The sequence below is a fragment of the Malurus melanocephalus genome, unplaced genomic scaffold (assembly GCF_030028575.1).
Source record: "Malurus melanocephalus ecotype Western Australia unplaced genomic scaffold, MMel_1.1 scaffold_22, whole genome shotgun sequence".
Lineage (NCBI taxonomy): Eukaryota > Metazoa > Chordata > Aves > Passeriformes > Maluridae > Malurus > Malurus melanocephalus.
This window is the reverse complement of record NW_026623254.1, coordinates 2,976,217-2,997,537: the sequence shown is the minus strand read 5'-3', so window position 1 is coordinate 2,997,537 and position 21,321 is coordinate 2,976,217. Positions and strand designations below refer to the sequence as shown.

Below are 21,321 nucleotides of genomic sequence, written 5' to 3'. Positions count from 1 at the left end.
AAATCCATATGAGGAGAGAATTAGCTGTATGTTATGCTGATGTGCATTACAGTAAAAAATAGTGAGATTAGTGTCAAAATGAAAAAAATATTAATGGTAGTACAAAAAAAAATATTTCATAAAAGACTTGATAAATAAAAGGGCCTATGTAGTAATTGGTCTTATCAGGAGGAAAAGGACTGATGGGTAACAGACTTGCCACTTTTCAGGAATGGTTGATGGTCCGCTGATCTCCTATTGTTTATATTTCTCTTCCTGTTTTAAAATTATTTTAAAATGTGCAGTTTTCTCATTTCATATTTTTTATTTCTTTTTGTGATTGTTTAACTTTATTTCCCACAGTGCTTGGTTTGTTTCATCACTAGAAATTCAGAATTTCATAGAGAGTGGAAAGGTGTGGCTTTTTTTAAGTGATGCAGCTTTGTTTCATTAAAGAAAGAGAAAAGTCATAGTCATAGCAGTTGGTTGCAGTGTCCAGATTTTGAAATTTTAAGGAATTTTTTCATCACGCACATGGCTTAAATTGGGCACCCAAAAACAAAGGATGTGAAATTTTTAATTCTGAAAACCTCAGCCTGTCTTTAATTGAAAGGCTTTGGGGTATATATTTTTAAATCAGCAGTCTGATTTGGATTCTACATCCTTTTATATATTCCGCTATATGGTGTATATATTCCACTGTGACAGTGCTTGACATGACGTACAGTGAAATGGAGAAGAATTCAAAGTAATGGAAAAGGGATTTCGCTTTTGAGTGCAAAATATTTTAGGAGCTGCAACGCAAAAAAAGTTAATTTAAAATTGCTACTAAAAATGAAAAATAAATGGTTATTTCCAAAACAAGCAGGATTCTTCATTGTAATTCAACATAATGAATATTCTCATTAGATTTTTCTTCTTATATATATGACTGTAACATTTTTTTGTTATTTGATCTGAGGTGACTCTGAAAATAAACATTTTCTGAGATGAGGTACCTTCACTTTTGTTGGTTTTGTTGTTTCTGCTGGTTCCAGTTGGTATCCTTTAAAGCTTTATTTCAATGAATGTGAATTGGTTGTCTAGCTTTAATTACAATGACCAGAATTCTTTCTCTCTTCATAGTCCTGTTTTGCAAAGATGTTTCAGTAGGAATGTGTACTTATGATAATATTTAATGCACGATATCTCTCAGAAGTTCATTAGATCTTCATTATGAGAATCCCACATGCACATTGCAAATTGGTGTTTGCTCAGTTGCTATACATGCAAAGAGTAGTGCTTTCTAGAAAACATTCATAAGCCTCTAAGCTGTTGCCATCATTGTAACAAATTCATTCTCTTTTTACCATCTTTCATCTTGTGCAGGTTTTTTCAGGTTTAATATAAAGTCTCTTAGAGATTAAGGATTTCTTCTTTACTGTCTCTTTGATAGGGATATGTGCTCTATGCATGTGCTATTGCATTCAAAAGAGTTGAAAGAACATTAAACTTACAAAATTAAGCTCTCAAACTGAGGGAGTTGCAGAGCTTTTGTTCATTCTTTCGTTCTTTATTTTGTTCTTTCATTCTTTTTCTTTCTTCCTAATTAGCTTCCTTGTGTGCATATAGTATGAAAAAATTTTCCTCTTGACTCCATCCTCATAAAATGTACCAATTGCAATATGCTCACTTAAGACACATACTTTCTGTATTTTGTTTTACTGTTCCAGTTCAATATGTGGTCCAATTCTGCACATTGTTCAGTGATGGTGTGAAGATGAAATTGTTCTATTAAAATCATCAGTAGTATTGCTGTGTTTAAAATAGTAACAGAACTGTCTTACTGAGCAGTGAATTGGGTGATACCTATTAAGCAAGCTTTTGAAGTCTCTCGATATTAAAATTGTGAGTATGTGTTTAAAGATTTTTAAATTGGTTTGCATATATTAAAAGGTGATTAAATGGTTTTGAAGATTGAAAGTTACCTGGCAGAGAAGAAAGGGCATTCTTTACAGAATCTTAGTAAGAAGTCTTCAGAGTTTCACAGAACTTTCATGGTGCGAATTTTAAAGGGCTGTGGGCTTCTATTTACTGAACCTTTTACCTGATTATCTGCATGAAGTATTGTAAAAGTGAGAATTATCATTTGCTACCATGGGCATTGAGATGAGATGTGTTTTCATGTATCAAATGGAGCAGCCTGGTCTAGTGGAAGGTTTTGTGAAGATTGATCTCAATATTACAAGCACTAGGTAATTTCAAGACTTCCGTCTTTTAACTTTAGGAAATCTTATCTTTGTCTCAAAACATCTATCTAATATATTAGAATGTGATTAATTTTGGTTCAGACATGAGAAGGGGATGTCAGTAGTACTTGTTCTTGTAATTACTGTTTTTTTTGAAATACATATTTTGTTTTAAAACATTTTGGACTGTGCAGGAGATTATCTATTTTCAGACATATTTTGATGAAGATTGTGGCTTTATTAAGATTGTTGTCTCTTAGCTAACTAGTAGGTTATAGTGATAAAGATCTGTTTCCCAATATGTGAATCTAGCTTTTTAAGTTTATAAAAAATACTTAATTCCTCTAATTTTAATTTAAAAGTTGAATACAAATTCTCATATGGAATTAAATGTGTTGGGCTGACATATTTTCATTTTCTSCGTTTACTTAGCTGTGCTTTCTGTGTTTATTTTATTGGACAGATAGAACCGTGTATTGTACAAGCCAAGTTGGTGCCAACATAATATTTCCAATAAGTTGTTTAATCACTGAGCAAGTCTGCTTTCAAACTGGGCAAAGCGCCCATTGCCAGTGTGCAGCACTGGGTTAGAATAACTCAACAATTATACCGGTTGTGTTTAAAAAGCACCCTGACTCAAATCAGCTGTAACTCTTGGACAGGGTAGTTAAGTATGCCAATAATTTTTTAACATCATCAGAAAAGGACTTTCCTTTTTTATTGCTCTCCAGAGACCATCAGCACTTTTTCACCCTAATAGTTTGTTTTAGCACCAAAGAAAATTTGCTGTCTTTGCAATTTTCTCAGCCTCAGTTGGCTTACATTGGAAAACACAGAGCTCAGAGTTGAACCTACATTTTTTGGAGGAACTCAAAACAYTGACTAGTCATATACCACATAATTTGAACATAAATATATCACAAAGAGCTGTGTTCTTGATCATACTTTTGTTATGAGTTCTGAAGAAAATATTAAAGAAGGTTGTCTGTGATGTGTTCTAAAAGTATTTCTGAAATACAGAAGAACCATTCTTCCTTGTCTGTGTGGATAACATACCCGACCTGMAACTGCTATATCATTCTGTTTTCTATACAGTTAATTAAAGAGCCGTCTCTAYTACTTGCATGATGTTTGGGGAAATCTTGCAACCAAAGAATCTGTCTTTTACTCCAGAATCCAAACTCCAGATATAATTATGGCGAAAAGGGCTGAGGAAGCAAAGCTAGCCTGTTTTGTTTTGATTGGACTAAAAGTTTAGACCTAAGTTCTCTGTGGTCAGGAGGCTGAGATTAAAGGGTCTGTAATTAGATTCAATACTCCATGTGTCTTAATGCCCTGAAAGGCCAAGCCCTGTCTACAGGCAATGGTAGCTGCCAGGATCATCAAAAATAGTCCATAGATGCAAGTGAAAAGGAAATTATGCACGCTTTCTGAAATAGTTTGTTCTTACTTGTTCTGTCTTGTTTCTCTAAAAAGAAAGAATAGGAAATCCCTCAAAATACCAAGAAGACAAGTAGACCTTGAGGTTAAAAAGAAATTGTTTTACTTCTGGAGTGCATAGCCTTATTTTTGTAGGTAATCCTCTATATGCAAGTCATGTTTCAATACTTTTTCCTWTTGCTCCTCCTGTTTTCTTCACATTAGATACCCAAAGCAAAATAGGTTATWRGATGTCTGTRGTTTTATAAGTGTMKGTGGGTGTGTGAACAGAGAAGAGTTTTCTTCCCCAAAATCAGAAGAGAACAGGTGCATCTTTCGATTAATAGTTTATACCAAATAATAATGAATGCTTTTGTTTCAGAAATTTCAGAAATTAGTTTTGGTTAATAGTAATGAGCAAAATGAAGCATTCTGCTGGCTGAATTAACAGTTGAGGGTAGTGCTGCAGGATGACTTTGGTGCTGGTCCAGTTGCCCAGTGCTGGGGTGGACGGGAAGCTGCTCTGAACTGTGCTCTGAGTGCTCTTCTCTTTTGCAGGCAAGTTAAAGATCAAAATAAGAAAGTAGCAAATCTGAAGCACAAAGAACAAGTGGAGAAAAAGAAGAGTGCACAGATGCTGGAGGAGGCCAGGAGACGAGAGGATAACCTTAATGACAGCTCCCAACAGCTTCAGGTAACATGGGAATTGAATTAATGGAATTTGGACAGTCAGCCAGGCTTAGCTGCCTGGCTTTTTCTCTACCTCCTGATCTGTTTTCATAGCTGTTGCCTAAGAAATTTGTTACTGGTTTTTTTTAAAGGACACATCTATCCTAGAGCACTTCAAAGAATGCAATCTCTCTCAGTTACTTTCATATCTTACTCAATTTTCWTAAAAGGAAAAAATGCTTTTGACTGTCAACTYGGTTATGAAGTRCATTGTTGAAATRATTTTATSAATTCTGTTTTGAGATTGGTGTGAYGTTTCTTTCTTCTCTGCTCTTCTAACAGCCTTTTTCTTTAGCTGTTTTTGTGTATTTTCCCAGCTGGTTTTACCTTTTACTGGTGTCTTTTCTTCAGTAAATGAAATCCAACCAAGTAAGTATTCGCCGAGTAAGCTGGAATTGTGGGGTAACTGGAGGACYGTGTTTTCTATGTGTAGTCATCCTTGTTTACTCTGCCTCATGAATTCCTGGTATGCTTACTAGTCAGTTTGCTTTATTTCTGAAATGATCATGGTGCTGCCCCACAAAGTTATCTGGTTACCTCAAATCTGCCAAGGCATAAGRAAGTCACTGGTATAAAAGCAAGTCAAATATTTCTCAGTGTGCTCTTTGTTGAGATTAGCCATAGGAGGTTTATCAMACGGTAAGTTTTTATTTGCTGTCATAAAAATATTAAACTATTGCCATGAAGTAAGGCAAAGATACCATGATGTTAAGTGTGGAGATAATAGACATTTTGACTGTGTTTTCTTTAATTTACAAAAATAACTTTCCTTTCGGTGAGTGAAAATAAACATGGAAACAGTACTCTACCCTGTAGTCTTTCACTTTGTAAATCTTTAAAGAGCAAGGCTTTCTTTGGTGTTTTCCTTTGTTATCCTAGGTAAAATCCTGGTTTTTTTTTACCAGCCACATATCTTAATACACCTATGATGAAGACACAGAATACATCCTAGGAGTTCACTAGTAAAGATAAATTCTCTCCTTGATTCAAACATAAACTTCCTTACTTTGTTCTGTGAGATGCTGGGGGATGTTTTCAACTAAAACTTTGGAAGAGCCACAGAAACATGTGTCCATGTGGAATGCTTTCAGATGCACCATTTTGTGGTTTTCCCCATCAGCTCCAGTCTTTTGTGTACAGGGCACTGAAATAGTTAAGTTCCAARTGTATGAAAATGATTTCATAACTGCAGACCTTTATAAAAGGCAKGGATGTGGGATTTCTACATCTGCTAATAGGTTTTGTGGCTGTAATGCTATGGCAATTCACAAGGCTCTCGTTATGTGGCAGCTATGTTTAGATAACACAGTCCTCCTGGTGTTAGTGAAATGTCTTTAAAAATTCCTAAAACTACTACAATATTTAGTTATATTTCTAATCTGCATTTGAGTAAATCTGTATTTCAAGTTTGAAAAGACAGCTAGTACTTGACATTTGCCTTGCAATTACGTGGATGGTGTATTTATTGAATGACACCATTCCATCAGACTATCATCTTTGTTTTTATGGAGCACTTCCAGATTTTAAAAGGGATGGCTTCCTTTCCTGGCTTTTCCACCCCTACATTATTTTTTTCTTTTTCATTTTTCTTTCTTCTTCACAAATATAACACACTGAAAAAAAAGGCTGAAATTTGTTTTCTCTCAGCTCCTATTTGTATACCAAAACCATTCTTTTTTTGAGAAACAGTAAATTATGTAAAATGTTTGTACTACATAGCAATGAACAGAGAGTGATATTTCAGTTACTGAGAGCCGTAAGTCCTGTTAAAACTACTCAACACCATTTTCTGGTACATGAAGGAGATGGTACTGCTTTGGTGGTAGCAGTGAGGGAGCTTTTGCTCAGAATTAGGTGGGAAAAATGGTGCTGCTTTATAGGTTCTTTATGAATGTTTAGTTACTCTTGAAATTTTTTATCCAATTCTTACAAAGAGTTTTAAGCAGTGGAGAGATCATAGATATAAAAATAYGAATAGCACAGATATCTTTACCATTTTACATTCATGTTTTCCAACTAGAAATCTCWATAGAACAATACATACTTTTTTATACTTATGTTGTGTTTTATTCTGCACTAATGTCTGTTACTTCCTATATAATTCTATTCAAGTTTTTCTGACATTAAAAATAGACATTATTAAATGCATAAAATAATTTAAGATTGAAGTATGATGTGATAGTCAACACTGAAATGTGCAAGTTATCATAGTATTGATGTTACTTGATTTTCCCTAGTGCTTTTTCTGCTTTTGTGAAYGTAATTGTCCTGTTTGGGTGGGCTCAATTTTAGAGAGTCTTTCCCCATATTCAGCACAAGGCTGAAGGGAATGCTTTCATTCACAGATGAAAAAGGKCTGTATGCTCTAATGAAAATATCAGGCTAAGGTAAAATATGGAGTGTTTAATGACAAGTGACAGGTTCAATAAAAGCTCCTTCCTTTAGAAGAGCCCTCTGCTTACAGTCTCCCTCTCTCCAGGACTGCAACATTTTGGTTTCCTGGAAGTAAAATTTACTCCAGACCACATTTCAGTTTGTTAGTTGYAGAGACCTGTCTTCTCTCTAGACTCTTAAAGGGCACTGCCTTGTAATCGATTTAAAAAAATTAAACCTGAGAGGACTGTAGATTTTGTAAATTTTTTTTATGCGACCATTGTTGGCTTTGGGATCAGGACACACAAGCACCAATTTCAGATAATTTTGGTCTTGATGGTTTTGGCTAGAATTAATAATAAGACATTATGAAATGCTTAAAAATATATGATCTGTATGTTCTTCGGTTGACCGTCTGCAATCCAGTCAAATAAACACGCTCCCAAGCACACAGTGCACTCCTCTCCTCTCTGTCCCTAACAGGCCTGTGGTTTCTTTCTTCCTGAGTCCAGTAACAAACTGTTTGTTTATTCACRGAGCTCTGATGATGGAAATTTGGTATTTTGGGGAGTGGGGGAAGAATGCAAACCATAATGTCTCAATTCTAGTGAGATGGATAGATGGCTTTCCAAATTTGTCTTTTCCTCCTGGGTTCCCTTAAACCGCAACTCTCTAGAGATCTGAGAGGTTGACAAGTGTCTGGTCTATAAGCAGGATATAAAAACAAACAAACTGTTGGGCTGGAGTAGAAAATTTTTGCTTCAAGTARTTAAAGCTTGGCTATTGTGAAAAATAATTGATACGCTGTTTAGTCCTAGAAAGGTAACAGTTACTGAAATTTAGTTATATTTGAATGGATACTTCAAGTTGGCCTCTGAAAGGAAGTATGCATCTTTTCATATTCTATCATTCTAGCATCTTCCTGAGTTTTTGCAGAATTTTCAGAGTATCTATGGTGTGGATTTGTGTACTTTTGAATCTGTGTTGCAGCACTTATCGAGAAATCTCTAGTTTCTGCTGACAAACTATATGTCCAGATGATGTGTAAGATATATTTGAGTGCTTTAATGAGTAACTGTAAAAAGCAAGTAAACTTACTAGTCCTTCTTTTTCCSCACCCAAGTTTAGATAATTTTTGTGTATTCCTAATCCATGCTGTTTGTTTCTTTTGTGAGTATATTTCTTTTATCATATTGGAAAAAAMCAATCCTTCCAGTGGAAAGAACTATACTTTAATGTAAAGAAGCACGCAACTTTATGTTCAGTAATATTTTTACTGTGATCCAGGCAAYGCCTGATGAAATGRATGGATAGGCAAATACCGTYGCATCGTATGAACCTTCTAAATTCATTAAATATCAGCCACAATGCCCAAGCCTGCCAAGCSTTTAAGAGGCATTTGGACAATRCCCTTAACAAMMTGCTTTAACTTTTGCCAGCCCTGAATTGGCCAGGAGGTTGGACTGGRTGGTTGCTGTAGGTTYCTTCCAGCTGAAATAGTCTGTTCTGGTTAACCATTTGTTATGCAGCAGCCCAGCATGTGCACACACTCAGTGCCAACACTCAGAAACTTAAAAACCCAAGTGGAACCCAGTACATCTGGTCTTAAATTACTGAACGATTTCCTCTCAACATCCTATGATTGGATCTTGATGGTGGGGTGGATGAAGTTTTTTCATCTCATTTCTTGATGGTAATACTATGCCATAATAAAAATTATGTTTTGTTCTCTTATGGCTATTAGTGAAGCAAGATTATGCTTTCCTAATTAATCTCTGAACTTGCTTTTGGACAGTGAGTACAAAACTTCCGAACAAATGGTTGGTGTAAACCTTTCCAAGCTTAAAGTTCAAAATTTTCTTGATRACTTTCTAGGCATTATCAGGATTGAAGCAAGTGGGTTATCTTAGTTAACTATGTTAGGCGTTTTCCTGGATAAGTGAGTTTCAAGTGCAGAGTTCCTGGCTAATTTCTCTTCCATATAGACCACTGCCATATCAGATTCCAGCCTTGCCTGCCAGATGAGTGGAGTGTACAGCTCAACATGTTACAGCCCAGGARACCATCAGCTACTCCATTTCAGCCTGGCAGAAATCTATTCTTTAATGCCATCTTGCATCTGCAGGATTTATTCCAGAGAACAGTCTGACACGTCAAACATGTATCTGCTCATTGAGTTCAGATGCACCTTGGGGAATTACTCAGATAGAAATGTTCTTTTTCTCTCTCTTCTTCTYCCAGTCCTTTTTAGACATTGATTACATCATGGAGAAGTTTGGGCCTCCCTGTCCCTGGGTAATTCTCTGTGCTGCCCAGCCTTGGAGGTGTTAGTATTCCCTTACGCAAGTGGCTGWATTTTCACTTAAGGCCAAATTCAGTCCTAGGTCATCCTCATCCTGTCCTCTAGGACAGAGCTCATGACATCAATCACTGAAAGGATACCAATTCACTTTGCAATTCACTTTTAAAGAAATGTTTTAATACTTTYTGAAAGGATATGTTTTTCATGTCAGTTACCAAATAGGATGAAACTTAATATTGTTACATGTTCTTAATAATTAAGCTAAATATGGTTCTGAGGTACCATGAATCAGTTTTCTACTGTCTCAGTGTTACGTAGGACTTCTAGTGAAAATGTAGCAAGTATGAACAAATACAGGCTCTAAAGAACAATCACACCTCATAAAAATCTAAATGGAATAATTGTATGCAAATTTTTCCTCCAATTTTATTTGGGCAGTGGTAGCCAATAGGTAATTTTGGGATCAACTTGTCCTCCGGCTCTTTCTCTCAGAGATTCTGTGACAGCTGGCTGTGCATTACAGAACAGGATATACATATGCAGTAGAGACAATCAATATGCATCATGATTCATTACTGATGTAATATTCCAGTAGGAATTTTCATTTCCGTCAGCTTTACAATACGTTACAGAATATTCTATGTTCCACAAACTTTTTATTCTGTATGTATTTAGAGGGTGGTGATTTTCAGCACAGTTAGTGTAGTTAAGAGTCGGTGTAGAAACAAGCACATATTTAACCCTGGCAGATGCTTTGAGAAAAGCTAGCTCTCATTCTGGTCATGTCATAACTCTCTGTCAGGAGGGTTTTTTGTTAACTTTCCTGGATRTCTGGGAGAAGTTCCAAAAAGGATGACCTTTTAGCTACACTTTTTGTCACTTAGAGCAAGAGGAATTTTCTTGGGGGCAGGTGACAGGGAATTAATTTGCATTGTAGCCCTTTTTTGGGTATTAAAAATCATAATTAAGCATTCCTGGATACATCTGCTTTTATGGCACAGATAATGCATGAACGATGAATAGACAGCATTACTTCRTACTTCATTATATATGTGTGAAATGATAGAGTAATTATAGACAAGACTCAGTTGTTCTTCATTTGTAATGCTTTCTAGCTGAAGAAAAGCTTAGACGTTTTCAGTGTTAATGCCTTAATCATTTTTATCATTCAGCAGAATGATAAAAACACAGAAACAGTACTGAAAATTCATTGGACAGTGGAGGAATGCTGCACAGTACTTGAGCAAAACTGTGGGGACAGTYGTGTTTCCAGTTTTATTGAAACCATTTTTCTAATGTGTATTTGCAAGATCTAAYTAACTTTTTTTTTTCATGTGTGAAATGTTGCATGCTGAAGCACCAACAAAAAATACACACAAATATAAAAAATGGAAAATTATTTGTCTCAGAAACAGATTTCTCTGTTGTTATACGAATTGCTCAGTTGTGTTACTATGGAAAGAAGATGCAGCTTTTTTCTCTGTCTAAAACAGAGTATCAGAATTAATACCTAACTTTGTTCTTAATTTGGTATGGCATTTCTTACAGAGACAGAATCTGTCATTTTACATAATTGATGTTTATGACATTAAATCCACTGTTAACAAATTACGTTCTCTTATGTCTGACCAGGGGAGAGTGCTCCATTCAGAATGCTTGTTACCATAACATTTACAGAAAGCAAGCTTGAAGCAGCATGACAGTTGAAATGGAGAAGCATTTCCCTGGATAGACACTTAGCCATCTGCTCTATCAGTTTTCACTTTATGGTTTGGTTTARTTTACCAAATATTTATTATATTCGGGTTAGATGAATTCATTGCTTTCACATCTTTAAACAAAGATGTTCCACTTGACTTTGTCTTCTTATATAAAGTAAAAAGGCTCTACAATGTTGAGCAGACAGCTGGAAAAATTTTGTGTCACTATTTACAACTAGCATTAGGCAGTCTCCCTATTATCTCAGTATTTCCTTTAACTGCAAATTGAGATTTGTTGTGAGAGAAAGCCATTATATGGCCCGAGAGTTTTTAATAGGGGAAAGAAGACTCCCTATATCCTAACATTTTTCTGTGATCCATCAGGAATATTATTCCCCAGACACACTTTCACCCAGTCTTTTGTGCAGAAACATGATGTGTCAGTGGAAGATGAAACATGCTATTTGTGCTCTTGCCTGTTTGGCAAAGCAAAAGGTTGGTACCCTTTATGACATGCCAGAAACTAAGTGCAGTGAGGACTGGACAGCTGAATGTGTGCCAACAACCTTAACCACGAGATGTTTTTTGCATGGGCTTTTTTTCCCCAAGATTAGTATCTGAGTTCAAACTGCTTTCCTAAAATCTGTCAGAGAGATTAATGTATCTGTTGACAACATGGTGTGGTTCCTGTGAGGAGATCTCTCCTGAGAGCAGAAAACATTGAGGGCCAGATTTAAGCAAAACAATAGGAGCACATTGAAGGGGAAGAACAGCTCTCTTTTCATTTTGGTGTCTTATTTCATGAGCCTGAGAAATGGTAATAAATTTGCATTTTTTCCTTCTTGCTTTCTTTTTCTCTCTCTCACACAAGCTTTTTTTTTTTTTTTTTTTTTTTTTTTTTTTTTTTTTTTTTTTTTTTTTTTTTTTTTTTTTTTTTTTTTTTTTAACTTGCGGTGTTGAAAGTGGTTTCTAACTCATCTCTGCCCAAGAATAAAAATGCCCAGTTGCCATGGCTCATTTCATAGTCTCATTGTTTAATAAAACTGCTGTTCTGTTTTATTCTTCTTTTGCACAATAGAAAAAGAAAGGGAGATGGGGTGATGATGGGGACCTCAGACAGAATTTAGAGCTTATTTTCTTAAAAATAATACATGTGGATTTTTTTTTTAGTTCTATACTGGGAACAAATGCTCAAACATTTCCTTAAGAAAATTTTCTCTAATTCATTTCAAATAGTAATAAACCTAATTCATTTCATTCTAAATCAGTATTATTCTTKAATTTTGCGTACTAAGCTGCACAAATCGATGTCACCCCTAAACTACTCATTTTTTTTATATAGAAATCAATCTATTCTGTCTTTAATTAGCACTTTCCCTATTAAATTTTTCTCTTTGTCTAAAATTTACACATTCATAGGATGTATCAGAACAACTGTTCTTATTGTAATCTGCAAGTACTAACTGGAATCGAGACTTAGGCTGCAAATTCTGTTTAGAACTAACAGAAGGTTGTAACACTAAAAGTCAGCAACACTCCTTTCAACTCCTGATTTTTACTTGATGTGCACTCAGCAAACCTCAACACAGGCAMCAGGAAAAACTTAACTATATTGGTATCACTTTGTGTTTTACTGAGGATTATAGGAGGATGATATTAACATTCTAKAAGATGTCTGTAGTCACTTAAAATTCATCAACAAATTCACTTTAGAGCATTTTATTGCTTGTGTTGCTTGCATTTATATTCTTCCTAAATTTTTATATCAGTGGGGTCAGATGATTATCCCAAAGCAGGGTATGAAAAGCAAGGAACTAAAAGCTGAAGGAACAYATTGTCCCAACAACAGGTATCCATGGCCTTCTAGAGCACAGCTTGCTTCTCCCTGCCAGTCACCCCCCTTGCACTTTCTTAATCCTCCTTTTGAGGAACCATTKAGTGTTCTTAAACTGTCAACATTTTTTTACATTCAAAGAGCCTATGTCTTCATGTCCCAGTGCTATGAAACAGTTACTGTTTTATGCTGAGGTTATATATCTAGCTAAAAAATGGCAGATGTTATATTTTCTGTAAATTAAACTAAAGTTTTGTGCAATTACAAAATATATTTGTTGATTTATTTGGGATATTTAAGTGCAACATCTAGAGCTCCACAAGTGTCTCATAACTTGAACCCATGCATAAAAGAGCAGATGAAATTCAGCATAAGTACATACTTAGATATGTCAGGAGAAGCTATCTTAAATATATGTGCACAATGATGGGTTCTGATTAGCTCTACTACCATAGGAGAGCAGTCTCAGAATTGGAATAGTTTCATGAAAATTTTATTTGTGAGAGGAACTGTTAAAAAGCCTTCTCAAAAAGTATCAAACAACAAGCCAGAAAATGCTATTGTGCCATTGTGTGCATCAGCAGTGCATTCCCCTCATGGATAATGTGTGGTGATGCCAACCATCCACCAGAGAAAAGCATGTGACAAAAGTAGGAAAGGTAAAGGCAAGGAGGAAAATARTAAATATATGAACAGGCTTCTGTGCAAAGAGATATTAAATAAAATTAAATACTTGAACATGGAAAAGCAATGAGTGAAGACAAGAGCCGGGGAGTACTTTTTCCAGCTTTGCAGACTGAAAATAATAGAGGATCATTTTGTAATATWCAGGGCTAAAGGAAAACAACTGTTTTTCTCATTCCTCTGAACTAGTTCAGGCTTTTATAAGAACAATTGGAATTTTCATACAAAGAAGTGAGAATCTCTCAGAATGTGARGCATTTCCATTTTCTCATTCTTTGGGGTTTTACACCAGTTAATTTTAATGGTGATTTTTATGAACGTTATGATGCTAAGTTGCTTCTTTAAAGCTACTGTCAGTGTRTCACTGCAAATATACAAATGGGAAGCTTTTATTTTCAAACATCTTATTTAAGTATTTTTTAAATCATTCTTTTCGGATTATGTTAGTATTTAATTGTCCAATTTTTGCCTTTTTTTCTTTGCAGTATTCTATTCTCATCAGTTGTACCTAATAGATTTCATGTTGCGTACATGCAGGTGAATTTACTGCTGCTACGTGCCTAAGTCATTCCATTCTTTGGTGAACTTTACCTAAGTTATTGTATCCAAATCTTATTTCCCATCTTCAAATGAATCCTTATTCTCTGGATACAGTGCTACTGCTGATTGTGCATTTACCAGTAAAGATATTGAGAACAGTTTTAATACTTTAAGCCAAGGATTTCTGTAAATTAAGATGTCTGTTTCTGGTTAGTAGCTGAATCCATATTGTACTAAGACAGATCTTTTCCTTGAAATTACCTTCACATGATGCCTCTGGCTTTCAGGGGGATTGTGGGTGCATTGGGGTGTTCCTGGATGGTGTGAGAAGAGTGATAATTTAACTATAATGTGCAATTGTTTTAGTGATATCCAGTTTGAAGATGGGGAGATAGGAGAATGTCTGCATGTTTGGGATTTTTTTACCTTAAGTAAAGTGCTTAGTGGTTAGGAATAGCTTCTCTTGATAGATGGCTGCTTTAAAGAAGGCAGTTCATAGCACAAATACAAAAGCTGCTCTACTGTGATGCACATCAGGAAAGAGGCATCAGAGGCTAAAATCAAAACCAGAGATGACTGCAGGAATTTCCTTCAAAATTGAGGAAGTGGAAGAGATTCAGGGGCATCAACTGCTGAGTAAGCATTCCCTCAGCGGTGTTGTATCAGTAGCAATTTTTGTCATATATTCAGCTATGAAAAAGGGGGAAAATAAGAGCAATATTCTTTGCATCGGTGCATGCTGCTCCGATGGTCTTTTCTGCTGAGGGATTGAAAATGAACAGAGAAAGATAGGTCTTACGACTTGTGATAGATTAGTGCAATGATGATGACAGGACTGACATTTACAGAGAGAGTTCAGACGAATAAGGCTGTATCAAGGGAATAACATATGGGTTTGGGCTTTGTGTTAATAGTGCAGTTAGTTGGAATTGCTTGCTGTTTTTTTTCTGTAATCCCATATCAATTTAGGAGTCTTGAATCACAGTATTGATTTATAACTGAAGAACAAATCTTGTTACAGTAGCATTTCTCCAATTAGCCCCTCAAAAAAACACCGCACGCATCTCCAAAAAAGAAAGACAAACCAAATAATAAAAAAATAAAAATAAAAATAAAAAAAAAAACAAAAAACACAAAGCCCCATAACAATTAGAGCTATCTATTGCTTTTGCTCGCATCAGATCATTTTCACAGCTGTATTGTCAGCTTTGGGTCCCATTTCAATAGTCCATGCAGTGACCTGCTGTGGTTTGATAGAAACGCTGTCCCTCTAGGTTTTAAGAACTACAAATGTGGTAATTTGCAACAGCCGGAGCAAAATGTTAGAACTGCTGGCACCCTGTGCAGCTGCTAAATGGTAAACCTGGTTGTTAGTATTGGCAAGGTACTTGGGTCAGTCTGGGCTGTTGCTAATGAAAAGTGCCTGTGCAAGCCCCAAAGTTGTAACTGATTGCTGTGTTGGGAGCACCAAGCTTACAGTAACAGGAAAGAAGTGTCAAAAAGATGACAGCTGTCAGGAAAGGACATTGCCAGCGTCCCACAGGAATAACCACTTCTGCCTTYCCCTCTTTGGGCCTGTGTAATACTGGCCTTTTTCTTCTCTGTCTTTCTGTTCTTCTTCAWTTAGTATTGATTAGGATCCTTTCTTATCATTATCATAAGCTCTGTGTGTTTCCCTTTTCTCTTGATGTTGAATAAGAGTGCTGCATGTTCTGGAAATAGTTTTTAAAAATAACATACCTAATGGGTAACACATAAAATATCTTGGAAGAAAAATGTATGAATGGCTGGAGCTCTTCACACATTTTTGTATGCGTATAATAATGTTTAGAAATATTAACTTTTCAGTAGTAATTTTCAGCCAATAATAGCAAGATGCACAAGTTTTATTGAGGTTTGTCTGTGTATTTAAGAAAAAGACAGTGTGAAAAATTAAGACTTTCTTTTTATTAAGTTTTCACTAAGAAAGTTATGTTCCTTCCATTTCACTTTTCACTTCCCTTTTATTTAAATTAGATCCATTAAAAGTAATTTATATCTGTCTGGATATCATCTGTTACACTCTATCACTAGAGTTGATATATTCCTTTCCCAGCTTTTCATGGGTTTGAGTGGGWTTTTTCCCATGTAAATGTATTTTAGTATGCATCTTTCCCATGTACAGCAGAGCACATATTTTTGTTGGCAGCATCATTCATAGTCCTGCATCACTCTTGAGTATTCTCAGGGGACAGTATAGTTGAAACTATACTCAARGAACAGTGTTGTTGAAACACCACTCCATTTTCTACCTTTCTGTTTAAAAAGAAAATTTCACTAGATATTTCTCATAAACTGTTGGCTTCCCTACAGTTTTGTTTTTTACTATGCTAATTTTAATGAGGTGGTTATATTAAATCTATTATGTCTAGAAATAATACTCATCCTTTTTTTCTYTTTACTGTAAAAATATTTTTGTTCTTTCGGCAACTGATGATCCACAAGTGCATACATATTCTGGATGTACACATACTCTCTTTTTCCATTTTGGTATACTCAGAAGAATGCACTCATCACCTTCTACTGTTCCTCATGTTTTCAATACAGCATATCCTGTGCTGTAGGCCAGCTTTGGTTGCACTTCCCTCTCAACTCCTACGGGAATTAAACTCTTCTACTGCAGTCTTTCTCCTTCTGTCTCCTGTAGTTATGTTTCTGTATTTGTGTAACTTGTCAGACTTGAATTCCAATCCATGTGTCTTATTTGGCAGATACAATCATCCAGATGTTGACATATGTTGTCCTAATGACATAATCATCGTGTGTCTCAGGTCTGATCTCCAAAGATGAGGAAATGTTGATCAAGGAGCTCCTGCTTGGCAGTYCCTGCCTTGTAGCTCTCTGACTGTTCCTTTCATTCAGCAACTCCTGATAATTACATATGCTGTTGCTTGGACTCATAAAAAAAGCCCTCTGCATCTTACTCTGMGAAACAGGGACTTCATATAAACCTAATACTTTCTGTACTCAGCTTCTGCCTAACATCCAGAGATTTCCCCATCAGAGGTAACCCCCAATACATTAGTTTTTTTTAATTTTACCAATTTAGAGCACCAGGAGAACTGTGTGCAACCAGCATTTGTGGTTATTGTAACTCCACTGCTTGTTYATGCCCAGCAATATATACAGTAGCAGCTCTTTTCATGGTAGTTTGCCTCTCTGTCACTTTATTTTCGGAATCTTTAGTGTTGGATCTGTGTTTATTTGGGGTTTATGCTACATCTTGGTACCAAGCTATACACTGCCCTAAAGGTACTTCTTCAGTAGTTTATAAACTYGTCTTTCATTCCACTTCTGAAGCAAATATGTTTTTGGAGGTTTGGGGTTTTTTATTTTGCCGTTTTCTTCAGGAAATGGTAATGAAGTAAACAATTTTCTGTGGACATCTGTTGCTTTGGATGAATTGCACAAGGACCCCAAACACTCTTTCTGAGCTGGATTCTGTGATTATTACCATTTAAGTTGTRTACCATGGTGTTCTGGCCTTCAGCACTTACCCCATGTATATTCTTAAAAACCTCTTAAGTCAAAGTACTGTCTCATCAGGGTAAGAAGTATTTCTCCATTTATGAGTAACAATTTTGTGTGCTTTTCTTGTTCAGACTTCTTCAAGTAGTTGATCAGCATGTGGAGCTGAATGAAGGAGATCCACCAAGCTCACCTGAGCTTTGAGGGCCTATGAGTGTTTGCTCCTGAAATCAAATGAAACCGTAATACCACATTTTGGTACCACCACATGGTATACTCCCTTAAAGCTTCAGGACCTTCTTAGGAAAATACGCAGGTTTTTACAGATATTTTTCAGAGAAAAGCCAACATTATTTAACTAACTGATTTCTTTTCACCAGTTGTCCTCTTCTGAGGAGTAGGTATTTGGCATAGCATCTTTCCTTCTGTATTCTGTAGTTCAACCAACACTGCATAAATCCATTTTCAATAATTTTGTGAGAATCTTTTGATAGATTTCTGAAATTGCAAACCAGAAGTCCTCAGTAATGAGCTAACTAGAAGTAGAACCAATTTTCCTCTTCGTATTTGGTACTGGTTATGGCCGAAAAGAGGAAGCAAGGGAACTCTATAGAAGATTTTGAAGAYGGTTTCAATTTTTCATCTTCATTAGCCAGCATGCACTTTAGAATTACAGTTAATCAGRCACTCCTATTTTTAACTGGGAAAAATCCTAACATTTGTAGATGTGCAGTCTCTAAACGTGGGTGAAGAATTTGTTGTCTCAAAAGCTAAATGACTGTATCCATGAGGAAGCTTTAAGTAGTACTTCAGGCAGCTGACAGTCTTGAGTTTCCAGGTTCCACTTACCCAGTGGAAGGTCAGTTCACAAAGGAGGGTTTTTCTTTCTAGGGAGAGTTTTATTCCAGCTAGAATGGACTGWGGTCATTATCATTAAGTTCTTTATCTGGGTCATGGCTTCTTGAGGAAATACATAAGGAAAAGCAGTAGTTCGCAGGAGTAAGAGCTTATAATGATGTAATGATTTCACTGTTCACTTAATTACTTCTTTCAGTTAAGAAGTAATTGAAAATTCCTAGTGCAAAACACTTCCGGTATTGTCCGTGAACACTTCCCATTTGGTCCGTGAAAGTGCACACGTAAAAGGTGCTGTTGCATTATTTACACGGTTATATGACAAAAATCTTCCCCTAACCTAGGTGATTGTCKGGTCCTAGAAATACTTTTAACAGTTAAAATAATCATTTCATTGCCTTCTCAAACTGTTAACTAATCTTTCCCAAGAGTTGACTAGAGACATCCACCTTAATTCCAAGAGTGAACTTAGGCCATAAAGATCTTCGTGAGTGTAGTTCAAGACGTGGTTATGAAGTAGGACAGGATACCTCAGATTTAATTGAACCTAAATGCCTTAGTGAAAGCATGTATCCTATTTCATGCGCTTCCATAAAACTTTGTGGCAGATTACACATCACATGAATGCAGGATCGATTCAATTGATACATCATTTTARCATGCATCACTTGGCCATCCCACCACTTCCTTCCTGAAGTGAAAGGAAAAGCCCAGAAATGTGCGTCAGTCACAGCTCCTTTTCCTTTCAGGCTTTCAGACAGGCATGCATGGAATTAGTTTTGCATGTGAATCAGCAACTGGATCACAGCATAGGTAGCAAAAAATTTTATTTTGTCTGAACTCTTGGCACTCCCACAGTGTCAAATGGGGTTTTCCTTTTCTGTGTGCTGCCACCAGTGAGCATAAAGGCACAGCTGTCTCCTCTATTCCAGTTTAATTCCATCTCTGCTGTACAATATCTTGTAYGTGGGATGCAGGAGGATAAGGGAGGGAGGGCCACGGAGGTATTTGGGTAGGTAATACTCCTTGAAGAATGCAGTTACTTTACAGGTAAGTAATAATTTTTTTCCTCTCTGAGTAGTCATCTGTATAAGCTTCCTGACAAGAGGCTGTCGCTGTTTATCATTCTGCAGTGTTGTCAAAATACAGGAATATTTGCCCTTGCTGTGATGCTCAAAGGTATGATTGCTTCAGAGGAACAGTCTGGGAAAAAGTTGTAACTGTAGTTAAAATTGATAGAAGATTTTTTCCAGAGTTTAATTCTTATCATAATAAAGGTAGAATACTTCTGGTAATTAAATGGAGGAAAGCAACAGCAGCACAGGTCAACATGAGCCTGTCGTATTGTRGAGTTCAGAGTGAAACAGTTGGAAAAACATTCTAGTGTGTTAAAAGGCAAATGCAGGTTCACTTTCATTTTATCTACTGAGACAGCAGCTTATATTTAAAAAAAAATAATTCAAATGCTGATCCATTAGTCATGAATCAAAGAGCTGGAAACAAAATAATTGTTTAGGAGTGTTTTGAGTCTATTCTGCACTAGTGGAGGTGTTACCTGAATAAGCAACAATCTACTTTTCCTGACAGTCATTTGTGTGGTTTTGTAAGGTGGTTACACACATCATGACACCTTTAGAGAAGTAAAATTGCACATCTTTTAACTAGGTTTGACTGAGACAGAAAGGGAAACCTTCTATTTAGTCTGTCTTTACTAACTGGGTTATTAGTATTGGACAAAAGTTCACCATTTCTGGGCAATTCATTCTAAGGCAGCACTGGGTTTTTTTAACTTGTAACCCCCTATCATATATGTAAAAGCTTATGTAGTGTTTTTGGAAAAGTAATTATATATGGGTATAGATTTTCTAATGTAGATAATGCTGCACTGTATTTTTGGTATCACCAATTGCTCTTCCTCCTGTCCCTCAAGAGTTCACCTGTCTGAATACAGCACTGTATAGTGTCATGTTTAATACTGTATTGAATTAACCTCTGAAATGTCTGCCTGGAATAAAGAKTGGATATATCGGTGTGTTAGGATGTTTTATTCTGCATTTTTCTTTTAAAGGAGTTTCCGTTTTAAATGCAGCTGTTCAAATGTACAATTCCCATTTCTGTTCATTGACACAGAGAACTACACATTCACTTGGCTGTCCATGAATGATAYATCAAGAAGTAAAGTTCATAATTACTCTGTAATGCAGATAGGCAAATAAATATTTCCCATGTCTGGCATGGTCAGTATTCTGTGCAGAGCTTTTTATAACCTTGTTATTCATCTTTTTGATAAGACTTTATTTTGTATTATCATAACCATAAAGTACTTTTGGAAGATGCTATCAGTGTTTTTAAAATATTCAGAAACTATGAAAACATGTTTAGCAACTCCTATTTTTGCTGTGTGGATCTCTGCATTTATTTCTCTAGGAAACAGCAATTACTTGCCCTGTGARTCCACCTTGGAAATGAACCATCAGCAGAAAGCTCTTGTGCCTGAAAAGCCTAACAAATCCTGTTGCCTGTGCTGGTGCTTGAGCACCAGCCTTGCTCTTTACCGGGGCAGCAGTGCCAAATGTCCTGCACTAGTCTGATACAAAACTTTGCATCTCTGCTTGAATGCTCTCATTGAAAGGGGCAGTTTTGAGAGTGTCAGAAATGGTTTTCATACAACTGTCCTTGGGGTCCTAGAAAGCTGGAATCAAGGAATGTCAGGTTCATTCATTAAATTCCAGTGACTAATTTTTTCATTATGAAGGTTGCAAGATCCGTTTTTTTCCAAGTCAGTCTTCTTTTCCCTTATTCTTTATATGGTACAAAACTCTTTCAGTGTAACAGGGGAAAATTGCAATCCTAAATACGAAAGGGCAGAAGCCAAAGGGGTAAATCTGACAAAAACCAAAATGCCAACAAAGAAAAGCATTTTTGATTCTTCCACTGCTGCTGAGATGGCTAAAAAGCCATGTATTAACTTCAATATGCATTAAAATCTCATCTGAACCCTATGATCTAAAGCAATATGGAAGAAAAGAAGTTCAGAAATCTTCTGTGAAAGCTGCTCCCTTGCAGTGGATTTTTTAAGCAGCCATACATGATCCGAGGCATTCATGTATGCACAGCCTGTTTGCAGCCTTCTGTCCAAGCTTCTTCCGCAGAAGCAGGAGATACACATTT

The 21,321-nt window shown here is 36.1% G+C and overlaps 1 protein-coding gene across 4 annotated transcripts in view; it reads left to right on the top strand.

The window, feature by feature from the left end:
- ERC1 (ELKS/RAB6-interacting/CAST family member 1) overlaps window positions 1-21,321 on the top strand; it is a 269,145-nt gene that overhangs the window by 140,100 nt on the left and 107,724 nt on the right. For all 4 annotated transcript variants that reach the window (XM_057390065.1, XM_057390061.1, XM_057390063.1 and 1 more), the window contains one exon: window positions 4,185-4,320. In XM_057390065.1, the coding sequence (XP_057246048.1) occupies window positions 4,185-4,320 (136 nt within the window). The remainder of the gene's footprint in view (window positions 1-4,184; window positions 4,321-21,321) is intronic.